Source organism: Pecten maximus, chromosome 8, assembly GCF_902652985.1.
Source record: "Pecten maximus chromosome 8, xPecMax1.1, whole genome shotgun sequence".
NCBI classification, from domain to species: Eukaryota; Metazoa; Mollusca; class Bivalvia; order Pectinida; family Pectinidae; genus Pecten; species Pecten maximus.
Window position 1 is genome coordinate 23,177,517 of NC_047022.1, and position 22,678 is coordinate 23,200,194.

A 22,678-nucleotide genomic window follows, 5' to 3' on the forward strand; every position below is an offset into this window, starting at 1 on the left:
CCTGAAGCAGACGCAAAACGTATTCCAACTCTTCTTTCTTTTACGAGTTACCTCCCTTCTGTTTAATTTTGCGCATGACGAGGAAGTGTCTAATTTACACACGAAAAGGCAGTCAACATAAACAGATCTGTCGAAAACTCGAAATAGATGTAAGTATGTCAACAAATGAATGTTTATAACACAACATGATTTCCTAATATCAATACTAGATCATGTTTTACAAAATAGGACAAAAGCGTATCAGGAACTGGCAGAATGATGGAGACAGAGGTTTGTTGTTACTGTAATATGATGATGCACCAGTGAACACACGTGCATCACCTTGAACAGTTTTGTGATCATGAAGCACAGGTGCCTGACTCGTTTTATGTACTCTTATATGTTATTATTTTATAAAGCGAGTCAGGCACCTGTGCATGAAGCTTTCGAGATTTGTTTGATTTAACACAATGACGTTTATGATTACATGTTGTTTTATAGAATATAAACAGAGGCATTTTAAACATGCTAGACATTTGGTAGTAGAGCCCACCACATAGTAGCCCGAGTTTTCTCTGGCCCATGGTGACAGGACCAGCCCATGGTGACAGGGCCAGAGAAAACTCGGGCTAACTCCATAGCAGCAGTATAGTACATACAGTATATAGGCCTAATAGTCTGTCAATCAAAACATTAGCTAGTAGGCCTATTGACAGTACTAGTATCGCTACTGAAACAGTACTGCTAGACTTAGCTTTAGGTTTGTATTAAAAGTTTAAAATGGGGGCATACTTGTCTGAGATATTGTTATGGTGATACCAAACGCTGACCATAATGGAATTGAAGGCTCCAAAATTCTTATTGGTCACCTGATATATAAACAGGGGTCAGAATATTTTGGAGCTGTGAGATTATGGTAGGTTTTTATGGAGCTAGGATAACAAAACAGTTTCTTTGACTATTGTGCTCTAGCCTAGACCTGTTATCATTGGATACTGTAGAGTGACTCCAGTCATGTATTCACAAATGAGAACATCAAATCCATTGAAGTGTTACAGTAATATAAATGATCACGAAAACATCTTATCAATATCAACTCATCTTCAAAATCAAACTGAAGGGTTCTGTCATGATTGGATTGCTGTCTTCTTGCAGTTCTATGCACTTTTGGAATATAAACAATCTATGAATCTGAGGCTCTCATTAAATGATATTTAAAAAAAAACTCTGATGGAATCATGAGTGCATGATCTCTTTAATAAAGGCAAAATTTATATTGTTGCATCATAAATGTATAAATTGAAAAACATCTATTTTTAAGTTGATTAATTATCTATTGCCTTTGTAAATTCAATTTGCGGAAAGTGTAAATATTACGATTGGAGACGATGGTGGGTATTAAAGGATCATAGTCATTGATTTATTTTGTTCATAAACGTCCATATATGGTTTTGTGGATTTGGTTAACATATACAGTACCCTACAGTAAATATACCATTGTCTAAAAGTTCGCTTGTAATGCTGTCATTTTGATTTGAACAAACTAACTCGTTGCTGTCATGTGATCTTGAAAGACTTAGCTCGTATATATATGCTGCCCATATATGATCTTGAACTACTTAGCTCATACATTGCTCTCATTTGATCTTGAACAACTCACTAAGTCGTTGCTCTCACTTGAACCACTTAATCAGCTTGTTGCTCTCATTTGATCTTGAACAACTTAATTAAAAAACTCCTTGCTTTAATTTGACCTTGAACAACTTTGAAAAATAACCGAACTTTGCCAAGAGCAGCATGAACCCAACAACAGCCACAGGATTTGGGTTAGCCAGTACTAGCTGTTTGGCTGGTTGCTGTATACATGTTATTGACTCCCGATATATGACCTCAACTGGTCAGTCTAAAGTCAAGGAGGTTATTTTGACCAAGGTCAGGTGGCCTGGTCTGTGTAAACATATTTACTGACCCACGTACCAAATTATCTGTGTATGTGTATAGGATACAAGTATACATGTAGTTCAATTGTAAAAATTTTCCACTAGCTCAACATGGGTGTGTAGTACTAGTTTTTCCCCCACTATAATCAGATCAGAATTCTACTTGTAATGTTTGAGTACATGTATACCAGTAAATATTATTTCCCATAATTTACATTTTTTTCAACAGAATTTATCAGAATCTTGAATTAAAAAACAATTTTGATATTGTCAGTATTTTCAGTATAATTTATGTATTCTAGTAAATATTTTTTTTCATAAATAACCTTAAGCTTTTCCTCAACAGCATTAATCAGAATCTTGAATTGTTATAGAATTTAACAATTTCAATATTTTTCAGTATTTTCAGTACATATATTCCAGTAAATATTGTTTTCCATAATTAATTTACCTTTTCCTCAACAGAATTAAACGCAAATTAAACAATTATGATATATATATTGTTCAGTATTTTGTCTGAATTCACCATTTATGTGTGAATTATAAATAGTCATAGCTATAGGTATTGCGAGAGAAATTAACTGTACATTAAAAGAAGTTTATGCACACATCATGATATAATTATCAATAATAGTACAAAACACATGGATTTTATTGTATTGGTTGAACATAACAGAGTTAGAACCTTTCTGATGGATATAATTGTATTTAGTTAAACTGAAATATACTTTAATCTATTTAAATTCTAACTAAGTATTTCGGAATTCTCATCTTGACTACTATTATGAGTCTATAACAACAAAATGACATAAAAAACGAAGCAGCTGCTGATGGACAAATAGCCATAGGTACTTCCTGAGATACAAATGAAAATAACCAGTAGATAGATGGAACAAAATATTATAAAAGCTTGGCTAAGAGATGTTAAAATCTACTGGTCCAAAGATGCGATATGTTAATCCAAAGGTTTCTGATGTTAATGACTTTCCAGATTGTCAGAAAATTTGGATTAATAACCACAATATAAGCTCTTGTACATGTTCACACTGAGTACATCTACATTAGAAATTGATTATAGAATAACTGAATTTGCTAAATGTAATAATAGTCTGTGTGAAAATTAATACAGTAAAGTGTGTTGTTTTGAGTAATTTCATTTACCAGCTCATCATGTTACTGCACAAACTTTACTTAAAACATTGACATAAAGTGAATGGTAGAAAAATACTTCAGTATATTTTTGTGTCACTAGTCCTGTGCTTTATAATATTTTCAAATAGAAATTCCAGACTCCTGACCTAGATGGTTGTCTCCCCTTACACCGCTATGATGTATGCAAAATTTACGCATGTGAGTAGTCCTCACACAGCTTTGATACAATAAATACAGTATGAAGGTTGGTTATCTCCCCTAACATGGCTTAGGTGTGTAAAACAATTACGGTAGTAGGTGGCTTTGATACAATTAAAACAGTATGTAGGTTGGTTATCTCCCCTTACACGGCTAAGATATGTACAACAATTACTGTAGTAGGTGGGCTATCTCCCCTCAAACGGCTTAGATGTGTAAAACAATTACAGTAGTAGGTGGGTTGTCTCCCCTCACACAGCTTTGATACAATTAAAACAGTATGTAGGTGGGTAATCTCTCCTCAAATGACTTAGATATGTACAACAGTTACAGTATGTAGGTGGGTTGTCTCCCTTCACACAGCTTTGATACAATTAAAACAGTATGTAGGTGGGTAATCTCCCCTCAAATGACTTAGATATGTACAACAGTTACAGTATGTAGGTGGGTTGTCTCCCTTCACACAGCTTTGATACAATTAAAACAGTATGTAGGTGGGTTATCTCCCCTCAAATGACTTAGATATGTACAACAGTTACAGTATGTAGGTGGATTGTCTCCCTTCACACAGCTTTGATACAATTAAAACAGTATGTAGGTGGGTTATCTCCCCTCAAATGACTTACATGTAGATGTGTACAACAGTTACAGTATGTAGGTGGATTGTCTCCCTTCACACAGCTTTGATACAATTAAAACAGTATGTAGGTGGGTTATCTCCCCTCAAATGACTTATATAATTTACATGTAGATGTGTACAACAGTTACAGTATGTAGGTGGGTTGTCTCCCTTCACACAGCTTTGATACAATTAAAACAGTATGTAGGTGGGTAGTCTCCCCTCAAATGACTTAGATATGTACAACAGTTACAGTATGTAGGTGGGTTGTCTCCCTTCACACAGCTTTGATACAATTAAAACAGTATGTAGGTGGGTTATCTCCCCTCAAATGACTTATATAATTTACATGTAGATGTGTACAACAGTTACAGTATGTAGGTGGGTTGTCTCCCTTCACACAGCTTTGATACAATTAAAACAGTATGTAGGTGGGTTATCTCCCCTCAAATGACTTATATAATTTACATGTAGATGTGTACAACAGTTACAGTATGTAGGTGGGTTGTCTCCCTTCACACAGCTTTGATACAATTAAAACAGTATGTAGGTGGGTAGTCTCCCCTCAAATGACTTAGATATGTACAACAGTTACAGTATGTAGGTGGGTTGTCTCCCTTCACACAGCTTTGATACAATTAAAACAGTATGTAGGTGGGTTATCTCCCCTCAAATGACTTACATGTAGATATGTACAACAGTTACAGTATGTAGGTGAGTAGTCTCCCCTCAGAGCTGTGATGTATACAACAATCTGACACAATATCAGGTAGGTAGGTTGTATCACTTTTCACAGCTGGAGTACAATAATTATAGTATATAGATATAAGGTGTCTCCCTTCATACAGCTGTGATACAACAACTACAGAATGTCTCTCCTCACAGTTATTTATGATTTAACTACATTATTTATGTGGGTTGTCTCCCCTTATAAAGCTGTACTATAAACTGCAATGTAAAAATGAGTTGTCTCCCCTCATACATGAAGTACAGCTGTGATATAAAAGAACAACATGAATTATGTGTATTATGATTAATTACCTAGTACAGTAATATATGTACAATACATGGTATTCTAATTGCCATGTAATGAATATTGTCTATATATACAGTATACCTACCTGTAATCTTTCTACTTGACCTGTTAAATCGTTTGACCTAGATATACAAGCATACCTGTAGCTATTGTTTATGTATTGTCTCATTGTCAATATTATTGTCAATTACAAAAGTCGGTAAGGCTGACCTATATGGACCACATATATGCTCATGACTTTAGACATCAATATTAGGATATTTGAAATAGATCACAGTTTTTATTCTTTTAATTACGGTTCATCATTACTTCAGTTTGGTTCATCATTACTTCAGGTCGGTTCATCATTACTTCAGGTCGGTAGTTATGAGTGCTGTAGCCCTACTATTATCTGTCAAGCTTCACAATTGAGTCATTGTTCTGTAGTACAATTTCAGTACAGGCAGTTCGTAAACTGGAGCTTTAAACTGACATGTGGGTCATGTATAGTCACTTTGGCCATTATGTGGAACTAACCTCTCTGGACTCCCCCAGTGGGATGTTCCAACCCTGACCGATTTATTGTGGAAGGAGCCATTATGTTGGAACATCCCTATTGATTTTTCTAGCTGTATAGGGGTGGTGTGAAAGGCTAACTATTTGTACTGTAGGACAGTTGGTAACAATGCAGTAGGCATAGGTGTAGTTTATAGGTGTTAATATGTACTTAAATAGAACAGTTGAACATCAAATGTAATGAATTCATGATGTATACACAGTTAACCAATTTCAATTATGTGAAAATAAACATGCAGGTTTTTTTTAAAGAATTTTTTGTTGCCATGGTAACAGGTCACTATACACTGGTTTTGTTTGAATGGCCAATAAATAACTCATCATTTGAATTAGGTAATTTATCAATGCCTATTACTCATAACGTTTTTCCTGAACCATTATGATGGAAACAATGGAGGCTTCTAGTTGATCTGAATTGAGATGTTGTTTCCTTATATTAGCACTTTTCACATTGAAATTCTTCCGCTAAAGTATGATTATGTTAATGCAGTTTCTGTGTATTGTTTTCTATGGAAAGAACTGTGGGTGTAGCAATCCATCATAGCACTAAATATCCATTTATTATATAATTATAACATGTATGATTATTTGATATTATGTGTATGATGTAGGTGAGAGTAACCTATCCCAGGTGGTAGTGTATTTTAGGTGTATACTAGGTGTTGTATGATGGATAGGAAGATCCTAGTGTTGTAGACTCCGTGCTATATCGATATTGTGTCGCTGATGTAAGACAGCTATATCTGTGTGTGGGTGTAATTGATGTGCGTATCTCGGAGTACCTTTGTGTGGGTGTAATTGATGTGCGTATCTCGGAGATACATGTAAACAGGTTTTCTCATTATTTTACGTGCCAAAAAATGTTGGATTTTCTTGGCAATTACAATTGTATATAGATGATGGTTCATTTATTCTTATTATATGGGAGATAATAAAAGATTTAAATATTTAAAAAAAAACAAAAAACAAAAAACAAATAAATAAATAAATGACAAAAAATGTCAAAATGATTTAAACTATAATGAAATTGTTATATGATATAATGAAAACTTTTTTCTTAGATTTGTTTCATGGGAACATTATGGTAGCATATACCATATTTGACCTAATAAAGGCGCCTGCCTTAATAAGGGCGCCCCTACATTTTTTCAAGGAAATAAATCTTTGACTGAGTGTCAAAATGGTGTTCAACAGTAATAATTCATGTGAAATGTTTTGCTTCTTTATGTGTTCAATTTTCTTCAGCAAATTAAGTAACTGGAACACAAGTTTTCGCCACATTTTGTCTATTCCTACAGATGACATGTCAGTACAAAGAACACATACAAATAATAACTTACCTTCTTTATTTAAAGATAAAGTAAAAGACTTCATTCTTGTTGATAAATAACTTATGTTCAGAACAGAAAGCTAGTAAAAGACATTGTAAATCAATTCATAGGTCAAAGAAAACAATGTCTGATATGATCTGGAAAATCACCTGTGTTTATAAATAGAACACAAAAGAGTTCCATTTGAACATAAATGGTGGAACACACGTTTTCTGGTCTAAAGTTCAGCTGGCATGGTTTACAAGTTTACAGGAATATTCAAGTGATGTTTAAGCTTAATATATGATAATGAATAGATATTTTCACCTGGAATATTTTTATGACTGAATATTTTACCGTTTCCACAGCCTTGGGTATTCTGCTATAAGGTATATATAGTCTGTTTCATAAAACTTCAGAATAACTAATCTTAATAAGGGAGCCCCCACTGTCAATTACCCGCGCCCTGCGCCCTTATTAGGTCAAATACGGTATATTAAGTGTAGTTCTATAATCATGAACTGATATTATATTGGCTTCAACAATTCAATGTCACCTTGATGTCACCTTTCAGCATACCTTGGTTTTCTATAGGCCATTGACATGGTGAATGATAATATGATATGTTCTGTGTTAGTCTAAGGCCAACCTTAAAACATAGTGTGTTTATATTAGCATTGACTGACCTACCTCTCTGAAGGTTGGGTAGGTAGTTCAGGAATTTTTTTTCTCTTCTCTTCAAAATAGAAATATTTGTACATGTGTACTTAACAAAATTCACACAAGGAAACATAATATATGAAAATAAATATTTTATTCAACATAAAATTAAAACTAACACATAAACACTTTTTTTAAGAATATGTAAGGATACTGTATGTCACGGTCCTTGAAGCGCTTGATCAATTAAGATTACATGCGCTTAAAGCGCTTTAGTGACCGAGTTTCTAATACACAAGGAAGAACTCATCTAATTAAAATCTAAATGGTCATTCTCACTACGTTACATGAACATCTATATATAACATCCCTTAAGGGGTCATGTCGGGGTGACCTTTTGGATTAGCCAATCAAATGACTACTTCCAGAATCTTGGAAGTGAATTTTTTATGTCCGAATTAGCATGAGTAGAGTGCATAGTTTGCATAATCTGTCAATTTGTTTCAAGTTATTTCCGCCCACAAGGCATATAACTGAACCGAAATGGTTTCCTTCAGATGCATGCTGTGACGAAATGGTTTGCTTCAGTGACATCGATAAATTGACGATTTGCCTTGAAAGTGAAATACACACATTTCAATGGTCATCAGAACATGACCCCTTATGGGATGTTGTTAGATGTTCATGTAACGTAGTGAGAATGACCATCTAGATTTTAATTAGATTGGGAAGAACTGAATCCGGATCCGGAAAGAGGTATGGCGCATATATTGGCCTGTTTCGACCTAACGAGTTTTTGAATAAAAGCCTTAAATCTATGATATATAAATATTCTTATTTGCGAAAAAATTGTTTGTTCATTGCAATGGATATTTCATTAAATGACCTTAAAGTTGCATCATCGGACTATTTGCAACTTTTGAGGGGATTTTCCCCGCATTCATATCATTTTTTGACAACTTTTACAATGTCTAATTTTATTCTATGTACCAATAGACAACTAAAATCCTATTCTTAAAAGTGGTCCTCCGATGCGCTGGTATCGAAAAATTGAAAAAATGTAGTTGATAAAATGTTTTAATTCTACCATTACCTAGACTGACTATAATTGATAATATAAACTACACATTCCCGTAAGTCCGCATATCTCATATGGCAGAACCATCGCTTAGCAACCTGAAGGTTCGGAGTTCGAATCACCAAGATGTATCTTCATATTTTGTTATGTTTCTAAGAATAATACCCTTTAATTTTTCTTGGTCGTATAATCTGAAAGATATTTCCAACATTAAATGCATATTTAAAATATAACATTTAGTATAAAGATAGAAATGTTGAGATATAAAATTTTCACTTGCATAAAAAAAAAACCAAGTGAAATCATAACCGATTTACCCCATATCATTCAAAGTAAAATGTACATGTAAATGAACTGCAGCGTCGAACAACAGGCATACATGGATGAGTAGTGTACAATTCCTTTTTAACATGTCAATTTAACTTTATATCGTATGATATTGATTGATTTCATAATCCATTCACAACACACAGCGCGCCAATTGGACCATGACAATCTATTTTGGTACTGTGGGAATCACTTGGGTCACATGATATTTTACCTGTATTTTTAGTCCAGACTTTGCTGTACGTGGCCTAGGTCAGGATAAGCAGAAAACGACCATACCTCTTTTTATTAGTAAAAAAAACAACAAAAAAACCTGAATGCAAAAAATTTCTTGAGTAAGCAGACAATTTCCATTTGGTTGTCAATGCCAAACATATCCTTAATTTTATTTTTGGCCTAAGTGACTTGCTGGGGAGACTGATTAAATATGTGATTGTCAATGTACTAGCAGGAATTAATGTTGTTTCTATTCAGATATGCCAGAAATATTAGGGTTGTTGTACAAGTAATCAGGATCTCGGTGTTTTTAGCACATTTGTATAAGAATTTGAGTATTTGATCAAAGTTATATACTGTACATTAATTTAAAGAGGTAGATGAAAAAAATGGACCAGAGTATTACAGCCGTACACTATATTTATCTTGCAATAATTAAGCTCATATTTATCTTGCAATAATTAAGCTCATAGCCAGCCAGAGGCCAACACATATTAACTTCAGATTCAGAGAAATGATATGGTTGTTGGGTTCATTCCACTATAAACTGTTAGAGATATATGGATGGGCCATGTAACAATGGTAGATCATTGCTGGTAGTACATGAAGTGGGATTGTTCTATAATGGTATAACATCATGTATTAGCCATTGATCAGTACTATTGAACTATTACAAATGTACACTCATGATCACAATATATAACCATCCTTCTATGCAAATTCAACATAAGGTAGTCAGTAGCCAAAATTGAGTGTTGTGTACAGTAGACAAAATTGAGTGTTAAGTACAGTAGACAAAATTGTCAGTGTTACTGTACAGTAGACAAAATTGTCAGTGTTATGTACAGTAGACAAAATTGTCAGTGTTATGTACAGTAGACAAAATTGTCAGTGTTATGTACAGTAGACAAAATTGAGTGTTACTGTACAGTAGACAAAATTGTCAGTGTTATGTACAGTAGACAAAATTGAGTGTTACTGTACAGTAGACAAAATTGAGTGTTGTGTACAGTAGACAAAATTGAGTGTTAAGTACAGTAGACAAAATTGTCAGTGTTACTGTACAGTAGACAAAATTGTCAGTGTTATGTACAGTAGACAAAATTGAGTGTTACTGTACAGTAGACAAAATTGTCAGTGTTATGTACAGTAGACAAAATTGAGTGTTAAGTACAGTAGACAAAATTGAGTGTTACTGTACAGTAGACAAAATTGAGTGTTACTGTACGGTAGACAAAATTGAGTGTTATGTACGGTAGACAAAATTGAGTGTTATGTACAGTAGACAAAATTGAGTGTTACTGTACAGTAGACAAAATTGAGTGTTATGTACAGTAGACAAAATTGAGTGTTATGTACAGTAGACAAAATTGAGTGTTACTGTACAGTAGACAAAATTGAGTGTTATGTACAGTAGACAAAATTGAGTGTTACTGTACAGTAGACAAAATTGAGTGTTACTGTACAGTAGACAAAATTGAGTGTTACTGTACAGTAGACAAAATTGAGTGTTACTGTACAGTAGACAAAATTGAGTGTTACTGTACGGTAGACAAAATTGAGTGTTATGTACGGTAGACAAAATTGAGTGTTACTGTACAGTAGACAAAATTGAGTGTTAAGTACAGTAGACAAAATTGAGTGTTATGTACAGTAGACAAAATTGAGTGTTACTGTACAGTAGACAAAATTGAGTGTTACTGTACAGTAGACAAAATTGAGTGTTATGTGGGGTAGACAAAATTGAGTGTTAAGTACAGTAGACAAAATTGAGTGTTAAGTACAGTAGACAAAATTGAGTGTTACTGTACAGTAGACAAAATTGAGTGTTACTGTACAGTAGACAAAATTGTCAGTGTTATGTACAGTAGACAAACTTGAGTGTTACTGTACAGTAGACAAAATTGAGTGTTACTGTACAGTAGAAAAAATGGCAGTGTTATGTACAGTAGACAAAATTGAGTGTTATGTACAGTAGAAAAATTGTCAGTGTTATGTACGGTAGACAAAATTGAGTGTTATGTACTGTAGACAAAATTGAGTGTTAAGTACAGTAGACAAAATTGAGTGTTAAGTACAGTAGACAAAATTGAGTGTTACTGTACAGTAGACAAAATTGAGTGTTACTGTACAGTAGACAAAATTGTCAGTGTTACTGTACAGTAGACAAACTTGAGTGTTACTGTACAGTAGACAAAATTGAGTGTTAAGTACAGTAGACAAAATTGAGTGTTACTGTACAGTAGACAAAATTGAGTGTTACTGTACAGTAGACAAAATTGAGTGTTATGTACAGTAGACAAAATTGAGTGTTAAGTACAGTAGACAAAATTGAGTGTTACTGTACAGTAGACAAAATTGAGTGTTACTGTACAGTAGACAAAATTGAGTGTTACTGTACAGTAGACAAAATTGTCAGTGTTATGTACAGTAGACAAAATTGAGTGTTACTGTACAGTAGACAAAATTGTCAGTGTTATGTACAGTAGACAAAATTGAGTGTTACTGTACAGTAGACAAAATTGAGTGTTACTGTACAGTAGACAAAATTGAGTGTTACTGTACAGTAGACAAAATTGAGTGTTACTGTACAGTAGACAAAATTGTCAGTGTTATGTACAGTAGACAAAATTGAGTGTTACTGTACAGTAGACAAAATTGAGTGTTACTGTACAGTAGACAAAATTGAGTGTTACTGTACAGTAGACAAAATTGTCAGTGTTATGTACAGTAGACAAAATTGTCAGTGTTACTGTACAGTAGACAAAATTGAGTGTTATGTACAGTAGACAAAATTGAGTGTTACTGTACAGTAGACAAAATTGAGTGTTACTGTACAGTAGACAAAATTGTCAGTGTTATGTACAGTAGATAAAATTGAGTGTTACTGTACAGTAGACAAAATTGAGTGTTATGTACAGTAGACAAAATTGAGTGTTACTGTACAGTAGACAAAATTGAGTGTTACTGTACAGTAGCCAAAATTGAGTGTTAAGTACAGTAGCCAAAATTGAGTGTTACCTACAGTAGCCAAAATTGAGTGTTAAATACAGTAGCCAAAATTGAGTGTTAAGTACAGTAGCCATAATTGAGTGTTACCTACAGTAGCCAAAATTGAGTGTTAAATACAGTAGCCAAAATTGAGTGTTATGTACGGTAGCCAAAATTGGGTGTTATGTACAGTAACCAAAATTGAGTTTTACCTAAAGTAGCCAAAATTGAAATGTACCCAGAAAAATCAATATTAAAGCATACATGTACTTGTTTTTAGGATTTTACAACTTTATGTGTTATAGAAACCACAATACATATGAATTAATACAGAAGTTTTATTTGTTTTGCAGATCATGGCTTGTCTGTGCAGTGATGCAATGTTTACATAGTGAGAAGAATCTGCTATACATTAGTGATGATCCCAGCCATCATGGGAGACAACTCTGACAGATTTGAGGATTATCATTATGTAGTCCAAACAGTGTGAATATCCTGATTATGTACGTTAGCTATTATGATGTGTATATGGTACTGTATCATAGAAGTAAATTATAGATTTCTCTCGGATATTTCAATCTTTTCTGAATCTCAGTATTACTTGTCAAAACATTGATCATGGCAAAGGATGAAATAGATGCAGAACTCCCCTCACAGGAAGTGGCCAAGGGATTCTACGCACGATATGACCCGAAGGAACAGCTAGGAAGGTGAGTTGATTATCAAATGAAAACTTCAATGAACAGTTAAATAAAGTTTGATTTTTAACCCATGGCCATCATCAACAGATCTAGATAGTGCATATGATAAAAAAATTCATATACAATCACCCTTCATCTGATGTCCATGTATCTGCAAATGATCCTTTTGAATCTCCTGATTTCACAGAAACACAGGAAATTAATTTGGGTTGGTCTGTCTGCTGTCTGTCTTGCTTTGTTTCTGTGCAATAACTGCAACAAGTGTTAACAGATTTTCTTTAAACTTAGTAATAAGTTTAAATGCATTCTAGGGTTTGGCCAAGTTCAATTGCCAATTTTGTCAGACTTTATTTGGTGGAGTTATGGCCCCTTGTATAGCTAAAAACGCTGTTTCCATGCAGTAACTGCTAAAAACGTTAACAGATTTTTTTTTCAAACATAGCAACAATATAATATTATGGTAAATACAATTTGCCAAGTAGGAATACAAGACTCCCACAAATAAGCCCAAGGTGAAGGTATGCCATGGCGTCCGTCTGTCCATCTGTCCATCCATCAACAATTACCTTGTACAGTAGTAAACATGCATGGTAACTAGAGTAAATATATAACCAAGTTGTAACTTTGTATACAGCCATATATTGGCAAGATATTGGATGAGTTCGAAAATGGGAATTGTTTAACAGTTACTTACAGAGTTATTGCCCTTTGTATTAATATCATTATTTGACCATGTGAACACACATACAATTATATAACTCTAGTAATTATCAACCAAGTTTGAGGACACTTTGTATGCAGCCATATATCAACAAGATTTTGGACGAATTCAAAAATAGGAATTATTCCTTTGTAGCTTTTAGAGTTGTTGCCCTTTGAAATATTATTTCAAACAATTTGTTAGCTCACCTGGTACCAAAGGGTAAATCTTTTATTTCATCATAATTCATCATGGAGGATGTGACACCCTTGGAGCAGAAGAGAAAGGGGGCCAAATTGGGGAAATGTAGCAAAGTAAAAAAAAAAAAAGCTTCTCGAGAAACACATCTCAGCTTCCTAAGACACAAACCAACCCGGGTATAGGGATCGGAGCATTGAACCATACGTCTCGGGGCCTATCTAGATTAATTTCTGATCAGAAAATCAATCTTGACAGTTGAAGGTTTTTATTGTTAAAAAGGATATTTCTCAAACTTGATATATTGGTTACTCTCAGTCCCTAGTTAATGTGTCTTTTCAATTTTGAAAGTGATGGGAAAAACAAAATGACAGGCAGCCATCTTGGATTTGAACATTTGAGAAATTTGTTATTACTTTTTGAGTAATACTGGAATCATATTTCTCAAACCTAATACGTCTCTCTCTTTGTAGTTGGAGATTGTTATCACTATTCATCAGCAAGTTCTTGATTTTGATCAAATTTCATGTGTAGGTTTTCCTTTGGTCCCTACCACTACTTGTGCATGCTAAGTTTGAAGCTGATCAGGAAAATAAATAATAGCCAATGCATTTGCATAAAATGTCCCCTCATGCATAAATATATATATTTAACAGTTGTTTGTTAACTATTTCTCAGAAAGCTCTTCTTAGACTTCATTTGTAGGTTCCGGTTGTTATCAAATGATAGAAAAGAAAAGGGAAAGAAAGGAAAGGTAAAGACAAAATCAGTGTCTTACAGAGATCCATTATAAATAAGTTCAAATCGCTGATCGGTACATATATGACAGATAGAAATAGTCTTAATTATGTTATGTAAATAAATATAATATATATACACACTGTATATAGATAACAGGATAAGGCTGTCCACTGTATATATAGGTAAAGGTAGCAGTGTACAGTAAAAATGCCAAATTCTGAAAAATATGGCACATGTTTTAGATATGTAAACATTGCCAGTTAACCTTACATATAACCTCTAATAAAGTATATATATTTGAAATCTGTACAACATTTGCAATTTTAATAGAGCTCTGAAGGATAAGTAAACTGATATTTTCTGTGATTTTTAGAGCTGTGAATACCATGGTAACAGCTTAAAAAATTCTCAAAAATTGCAAAATATTATGATATTTGACCCAAAATGGCACAATTCTCTACACAATTTTTTTTCTGAAACCTATTTAAAATTAAATATCTCTATCCCCTAGACAGAATTAATCTTGTTTGGACATATGTTGTAAATTAAGTTTTTCCGCTATCTTACCTTTTCTGTGGGCTTCCATTTTGCGCTGTAGGCAAAACTAAATTTCCTGTGTAAACACACGTTCGGAAAATCCGGATATTGAAAATCCGGAACCAATTTATTGATTTTTGTTTTAATAAATGTGAAGCCTGTATGTACTACTTCATACTGAATATACCAATTGTAGTGTACATTTATTTTTTCATTTTTTATGCATATCATAATACAGGAGTTATTTGCTTAACAAAAAAATTGCCCATGGCCAGGCTGTCTTACTGTGGTGTGCTACCAAAGGTGCCATGCTGGGCCCAATATTAACCCCTGACTGAAGGGAAGGGTCTGTCCCCCATGGTGCATATGGTACAGGAGACTTTCTAAGCTAAAGATAGTTTAAAAGGTTGTGTTTGTTTTATATTTAAATCAATAAATAACTTAATAACTATTTTAATGTGGACTATACTATCCATACCATTAGATGCAGTAAGTGGTCTAGAATGTATATACATTAATGTTTTATAATTCAATAGAAGCTGTGTAGCTTTTACTGAAATGTACAGTAGTTGGAAGTCTGTATTTCTAAGGTAACATTTATACTTAATAATAGTTTTATATACTTTCTACAGCCTTCTCCTGTTATCTATATACAGTGTGTATATATATTAAATTTATTTACATAACATAATTAAGACTATTTCTATCTGTCATATATATACCGGTGTAATAGTAAAATGCCCACATGCCTACAAAAATTTATTAATTTCATTGTTTACTTCCATTCATTATTATATACATAAAAATTCAGGAAAATTGGTCTTGGGGTAGGTGATTTTAATGTACCGAGGTTGCGGGATCGAAGGGAGTTGTAACGGAGGGGGTTCACTTTACTATGGCCATGTGATCACCTATCAAGAAACTAAGCATTAATTGATTTGTTCATCAAACATTTTTATAAGTTTATAATACTTCAAGTATGCTATGCATGGAAACTTGAAAAATAAGGCAGTTGATAGTTAAACCTTAAAGTGATGATGGGTGATCAGGGGTCACTTTACCATGACCATTACCTGTATTATATATACCATATATTAAAGCTGGAAATTGTACTATAGTTTTAATTAAATACATGTACTTAAAAGTTTAATTTTTAGTAAATTTTCATCATTATTTTATCATGTAATTTCAAAAGCTTGAATTAATTTATTAAATACTTCAGAGTTTGGGCCGATTTTAATTACACATACCAGGTACCTTGTCGTTGATGTTATATTTATTTTCATCATTTAAATTCAAAAGCTAAAATTTAAAATCAATAAATTATAAAAGTTTGAATTAAAAACTGCACTGCTATATATAACCATTTTGATTATATTACTGCACTGTTTCTTGAATATATTTACATAACTGGTATGTCTAGCTATAGCTGGTATGATATGTGTTGCTATTTTTATAAATCTCCATAGGCCACATGGAGGAAAACGTGACTTTCCTAGGTTAGTAGGTCACGCACACCAAGCAGACATACCAAGATCATTGATTTTTTTTATTCGCCTCCTCTTTAATAAGATTATGAAATTTGTCGAACATTTTCACCAGAAAGTACAAATATTTCCTGTTATAGAAATGATGTTTTGCAGTTTTATTAGGATTATATTATTTGTATCTTTATTGAAGTGGGAGGAGCTTAATATTCCTATCTTATGTAAGCTTAGGTCATGCTCCGGGTCAGAGTGACTGGAACATGTGAGGTGTGATGAATAGGTATATGCTCTAGCTAGAGACTTATAGCAGATATCTGGGAGGAGATTGTATCAAGATTTACTTTTTGCTGACCACACAGATTGTTTAATTGGTTGTGGTGTGAGGATTCATTGGAAAACTAGGTCATTGGTTTATTGGTTCTTTAAATCTACCTTATGGCCAAGAGCACATAGTAAACTGTGGTACTACATTAACATATTTAGAACAAATTCTTGAATGTGACAGCTTGTGGATTTTGATGTCTGATATATACAGCCAACACTGGTAGTCTGAGTTCACTTATATATATATAGCCAGGATTGTGGTCGTACCTATGACTAGCCACAGTTACAGCACTTTTTGGGATCCAGGCCAGACGGTTTTGTTTGTGTTATTGTTGTGGGTGTGTTGAGATCGGTTATAATCAATAATATACACTACACACATTGACAGGGTGTGTTTAAACCTTAATTACCAGAAGTCATCTCCTGGCTTAGTGTTCAATGTTATACTGTTGGTAACTTTTGGCCGGTGGGAATTCTCAACCGTGTGTGAACCTGGATTGTGAACTGTCTTCCATTGTATTGTGTACTGGTGTTACTTTCAGATTGTGAGCCATGTGTTACTTTGGAATGTGAACCTTGGGTGATTTCAGAATTTGGAATTTTTAGATATTTTGGGTTGTGAAACCTTGATCACTACCATTTAGACTTATCTATAGACAACCGGATTTGAAAAGACTCATATATATATATATATATATATATATATATATTTATATTCATTAACACTGGATTAAGGTGATAATGTATGTGTATGTCTCTAATACAACAGTGGACTTTAAAGCCTTAATCCTGGTGAAGTTGGTTTAAACCTACTGACCAGTTTAGTGTTAGGGAGATTTATGTCAGTGACATGCTGGCCTAAACTGATCTAGATCAATAGAAGTTACTATAGAGTCTATCAATACATTGGTATTGATGGGGAGATACAACGAAACACCACTGTCTTTTACCTCCGATGGGGACAATAGAGTTCTGATGCTGAGGGGTACCTTTGGGGACAGAGAGATACTGATGAAGATTGATGACAGATGTAGCCACTGTGGAATTGTCCACAACTCTAACCGTCGTCGTAGATCAAAAAGTGAAAAACATAAACTCGGCGGACAGGATGTTCATGGAAACGTAGAGACTGTGCTTCATAAAAAATGGAGAGACACAAATGGTCTGCATTTGATTTCATCATGTGTGTCTCATAATTATAGTGGTCAAAACTCTGATTATATGGGTCGGTCATCTGGTGGTCATTCAATGATAAAACCCAGAAATGACCACAATAAAATTACACCAGCCCAGCATGATGTACAACCTTTCGATCAGACTGCTGAAGAACGGTATATTGAGGCGTTTCAAACAAATAATGGGACGTCCAAATTTGCCTTGGACAGTATTTGTGGAGTGTAAGTATAACATCCTACTACTGGAGTCCGACATTCTGTCAATATAAATATATATGATGGTTCCTATATTTTTATAGGAATTAATTATTATTATATTCATAATTGATATGACATCCAACTTCTGTCATTAAAATTGTTTTATGGTGAATCCAATTGATGTCCCTAATTAAGAAACTATTTTGTTGTGAATGAAATTTATGATGTGGTCAATACAGTGGTTTTACTATTTTTTTTTTTTTTTATAAAAAATGATTTTAAGATAGATCAATTTAATGGTTACTGTGACTGACAACAATAAAATGCTTGGGGTACTACTTATACAAAGTCTAATTTTTTTCTAAGCCTATAAATGATTTAAATTTGGGTTGTGTTTTCCCTTTCCTTTCGTATCCCGAAGAATCTCCTCATGATCTGTTTACAAACAGAGACATGGACAGGATGGGCATGTTTGTTTGTAAACATGCTGGTTTGTTTTCATCAGTTGTGGCACATGGTGATAAATGATGTCATCCTGACGTCAACTTGCTACATCAATTTTCAATACACTAATTGTACTGAGATTTATAAATAGATTTTGTATACATGACTACAACTGTAATTATATACTCCTTTCAATGTGCAGTGTTGCAGATATCGATATGTCCTGATAATCATACGACCCTGGCCATTGTAATCCTGACATACATGTTAATGTACTCCAAGCAACAAACAAACAAAGCAATCACAACAATTGTATGTATATGTATGTGACTGTTGTAGATAGCATTTCATGAATTTAGCATGATGTAATACAATAAATAAACAGTATACAAATTGCTAGGAATGTTTTTTAGCTGGGTTGAAAGTATTGAAGAATGACCCGAAATTAGATACACGAAGATATATACTGTATTGTATATATGTACATGGATAACAATACAAAATTTAGGTCAAGAATTTAGTTCTGTGTGAATGAACAGCATGAGTGCACAGGAATTGAATATATAGGTCATGAATTCCTGTAATGTTTTATAATATACATATATATATAACTTAAACAGTGTCATCACAACAAGAATTGTGGTTCAAATTGAGTTGATAGGCTGATATTTTTTTAACTTGATGACCTAGATACAGTACTTCTAGGGTGTGAGTTTATCCTTTGATTTGATTGGCTAAGAGACTTGGTCAGAAATGGGTGTGCTCCACATAATAAAGTCGGTCAGCTATGTCAAGGGAGCTAACTCTAATATTGATAGTTGTGTATGGTTGTTGTGCTGGAATGATTATCTCCCTTAAAAGACACAACACATACAATTGATTGTACATGTATCATTGGATGTGAGGTACCCAGTAGACGTATAGGTTTATTTTATCATGTATGTAACAAAAAATCTCATGATTTTATCATGTATGTAACAAAAAATCTCATGATTTTATCATGTATGTAACAAAAAATCTCATGATTTCATCATGTATGTAACAAAAAATCTCATGATTTTATCATGTACGTAACAAAAAATCTCATGATTTTATCATGTATGTAACAAAAGATCTCATGATTTTATCATGTACGTAACAAAAAATCTCATGATTTCATCATGTACATAACAAAAAATCTGCTTATTTCAACAATTGAATAAAGTAGTCTTCTCAAGATGGTGGGCAATCACAGAAGATAGTAGTACACTTTAAATAAAGTACAAAATCACCTATTTACAAGAACAATCTAACTGAGACAAGTACAATGTCAAACTCAAAAATAGTTGAAATATGTATTGCAATGTTTATAGGATGTTGTTAAGTTATTAAGCAACTGTGAATCCTTGCAAAGTTCAGTGAATTGTAAAACTCATTTTGTGTCACTAACCTGTGACCCTGTTTTGTGTCACTAACCAGTGCCCCTGTTTTGTGTCACTAACCTGTGACCCTGTTTTGTGTCACTATAACCTGTGACCCTGTTTTGTGTCTTACCTGTGACCCTGTTTTTTGTCACTAACCAGCTGTGACCCTGTTTTGTGTCACTAACCTGTGACCCTGTTTTGTGTCACTAACCTGTGTCACTAACCTGTGACCCTGTTTTGTGTCTTACCTGTGACCCTGTTTTTTGTCACTAACCAGCTGTGACCCTGTTTTGTGTCACTAACCTGTGTCCCTGTTTTGTGTCACTCACCTGTGACCCTGTTCTTTGTCACTTACCTGTGACCCTGTTTTGTGACACTTACCTGTGTACCTGTTTTGTGTCACTAACCTGTGACCCTGTTTTGTGTCACTCACCTGTGACCCTGTTTTGTGTCACTAACCTGTGTCCCTGTTTTGTGTCACTTACCTGTGACCCTGTTTTGTGTCACTTACTTGTGACCCTGTTCTGTGTCACTAACCTGTGACCCTGTTTTGTGTCACTAACCTGTGACCCTGTTTTGTGTCACTAACCTGTGACCCTGTTTTGTGTCACTTACCTGTGTCACTAACCTATGACCCTGTTTTATGTCACTAACCTATGTCCCTGTTTTGTGTATCAATAAAAGACAGTTCCCTGTGCTTGTTTTAGGGGAGTGAGCAGTGTGGTGCGACGCTGTGTTGAGAAGGAGACAGGAAAGGAGTATGCGGTGAAAATCATTGACATCAGTACAGAAAAGCAGGAGGAGTACCAGGCAGAGCAGACAAAGCAAGACACCATTAGGGAGATTAATATACTCAAGATGTGTTCTGGTCACAAACATATCAGTAAGTTTATTTCTGGGTACAAATATCAGTAAGTTTATTTCTGGTCACAAACATATCAGAGAGTTTATTTCTGGTCACAAACATATCAGAGTGTTTATTTTTGGGTACAAACATATCAGAGAGTTTATTTTTGGGTACAAGCATATTAGTAAGTTTATTTCTAGGTACAAACATATCAGAGAGTTTATTTCTGGGTACAAACATATCAATAAATTACATTAGTTTCTTGGCAAGTGAGCCTGTGGTTTCTCGTCTGTCATCCGTCTGGCAACAATTTGTTCTTTTAAACGACTTCTTCTCAAAAACCAAAAGGCCTTGAATCATATTCGTTTGGAAGGTTTCTGAGATAGAGGCCCACAATATGATTTGCGAAAAGAAATGACCTTGATCGATAGTCAAGGTCACACAGCTAGGTGTCAAAAATAGTTGAAACACTCAACAAATTTGTTTGAGTTAACCAGTAGGCCTAGAATCAAGATGTTTTTGACTGGTAGATTTCTAGGATAAAACGTGAGAAAGTTTGTGCATAGAGATGTTCTTGACTCATACAGGTTACAGGAGTCAACTTTGTTAAAACATACAAACACTTTCATTTGCTTAGCATCTGGACAGGAATACATCAGGTCAGCAATGCAGGCCCATTGGGCCTCTTTTTACTGAAAAGAATTAAGATATTATTCATACACAGTGTATAAAGGTATATAAAAGGTGTATCATATTGGACTTTTAAACATACTGAGTGTATTAATACTAGGAAATATGATTCATCCATAAGCCTACCTTTGTAAATTAAACTCCAGGTAAACTAAGCTATTAAACAGCAAGTTAGTCATCAATTTCTGTATATAGCACATTTACTGATATTTTATTCATTTTTTTTTTTTTTTGCATTTCAGTTGAACTTCATGACTCATTTGAAACCAACACTTTCATCTTTCTTGTATTTGAATTGTAAGTATATACCTGTAGTACGTGTTAAATCCTATCAAATGAAAAGTTATATTTAGCCATATTCTGACAGGATGATGTATAGCTTGTCCAATATTAGTAATACACCTCCAGGGTTATTGCAGATAGCTAGGTAACTTATTTGAATATTATGTAAGATAAAACGAATGATTCAATATCAAATTAAACAAATGTTATTTATGGTTCAATACTAAATTAAACAAAGTACAAATGTATTTATGAAAACCTGGTATCAGGTACTGCCACATCTGATCTAATGAAATATACATGTGTTTAAGTTTAAATTGTCAATCATTGATCCAGAATAAGATAATTAAATTATCAATGATGATTCTTTGATTGGTTTCATCAGAAAAAAAAATCTTTTTGCATTAGGTTAAACATTTGTCTTCTTTATAGGAAAGATTATTTTCTGTAAAAATGATCATTTTCAAAACTTTTCTTAATTTTATTTTAGTATTTTTTTTTTCTTTGTGGATTAGACATTCAAAATTGGGGGGGGGGGGGGGGGGGGGGGGTCATCATCAGGGCTTATATTCCTAAATATGGACTTATATATGTAGAGAAAATGTGAAAGATTGAGGGCTTGGCTTATTCACAAACATAGACGTATACCTGGTAAAATATGGTTAGCTCACTTGACCCTATTAATTAGTGCAGTCCCATCATTTTCTGGAATGAGGATGATGTACTTATGAATTAAGTCATTAAGGTTTGCCTATACCTATATACTTCACATTTATGTCAATACTGTGTCTGATTATAACTCTTTAAAAAAAGATGTTGCAGAGAAATAGTAAAGATACTCTACTCTATAACCCCCCCCCCCCCCCCAAAAAAAAAAAACCCACACAAAT

The 22,678-nt window shown here is 33.8% G+C and overlaps 1 protein-coding gene across 2 annotated transcripts in view; it reads left to right on the forward strand.

Moving 5' to 3' along the window:
- Nucleotides 1-66: 66 nt before the first annotated feature.
- Nucleotides 67-22,678, forward strand: part of LOC117332829 (phosphorylase b kinase gamma catalytic chain, skeletal muscle/heart isoform-like) — a 42,327-nt gene continuing 19,715 nt past the window's right edge. The window contains exons 1-4 of one of the 2 annotated variants that reach the window (XM_033891877.1): nt 67-149; nt 12,415-12,771; nt 20,677-20,852; nt 21,749-21,803. In XM_033891877.1, coding sequence (XP_033747768.1) covers nt 12,680-12,771; nt 20,677-20,852; nt 21,749-21,803 — 323 coding nt within the window. In that variant the 5' untranslated portion in view covers nt 67-149; nt 12,415-12,679. Of the gene's footprint in view, nt 150-12,414; nt 12,772-16,986; nt 18,147-20,676; nt 20,853-21,748; nt 21,804-22,678 lie in introns of those variants that run through there. The other variant, XM_033891876.1, reaches the window with a different exon arrangement.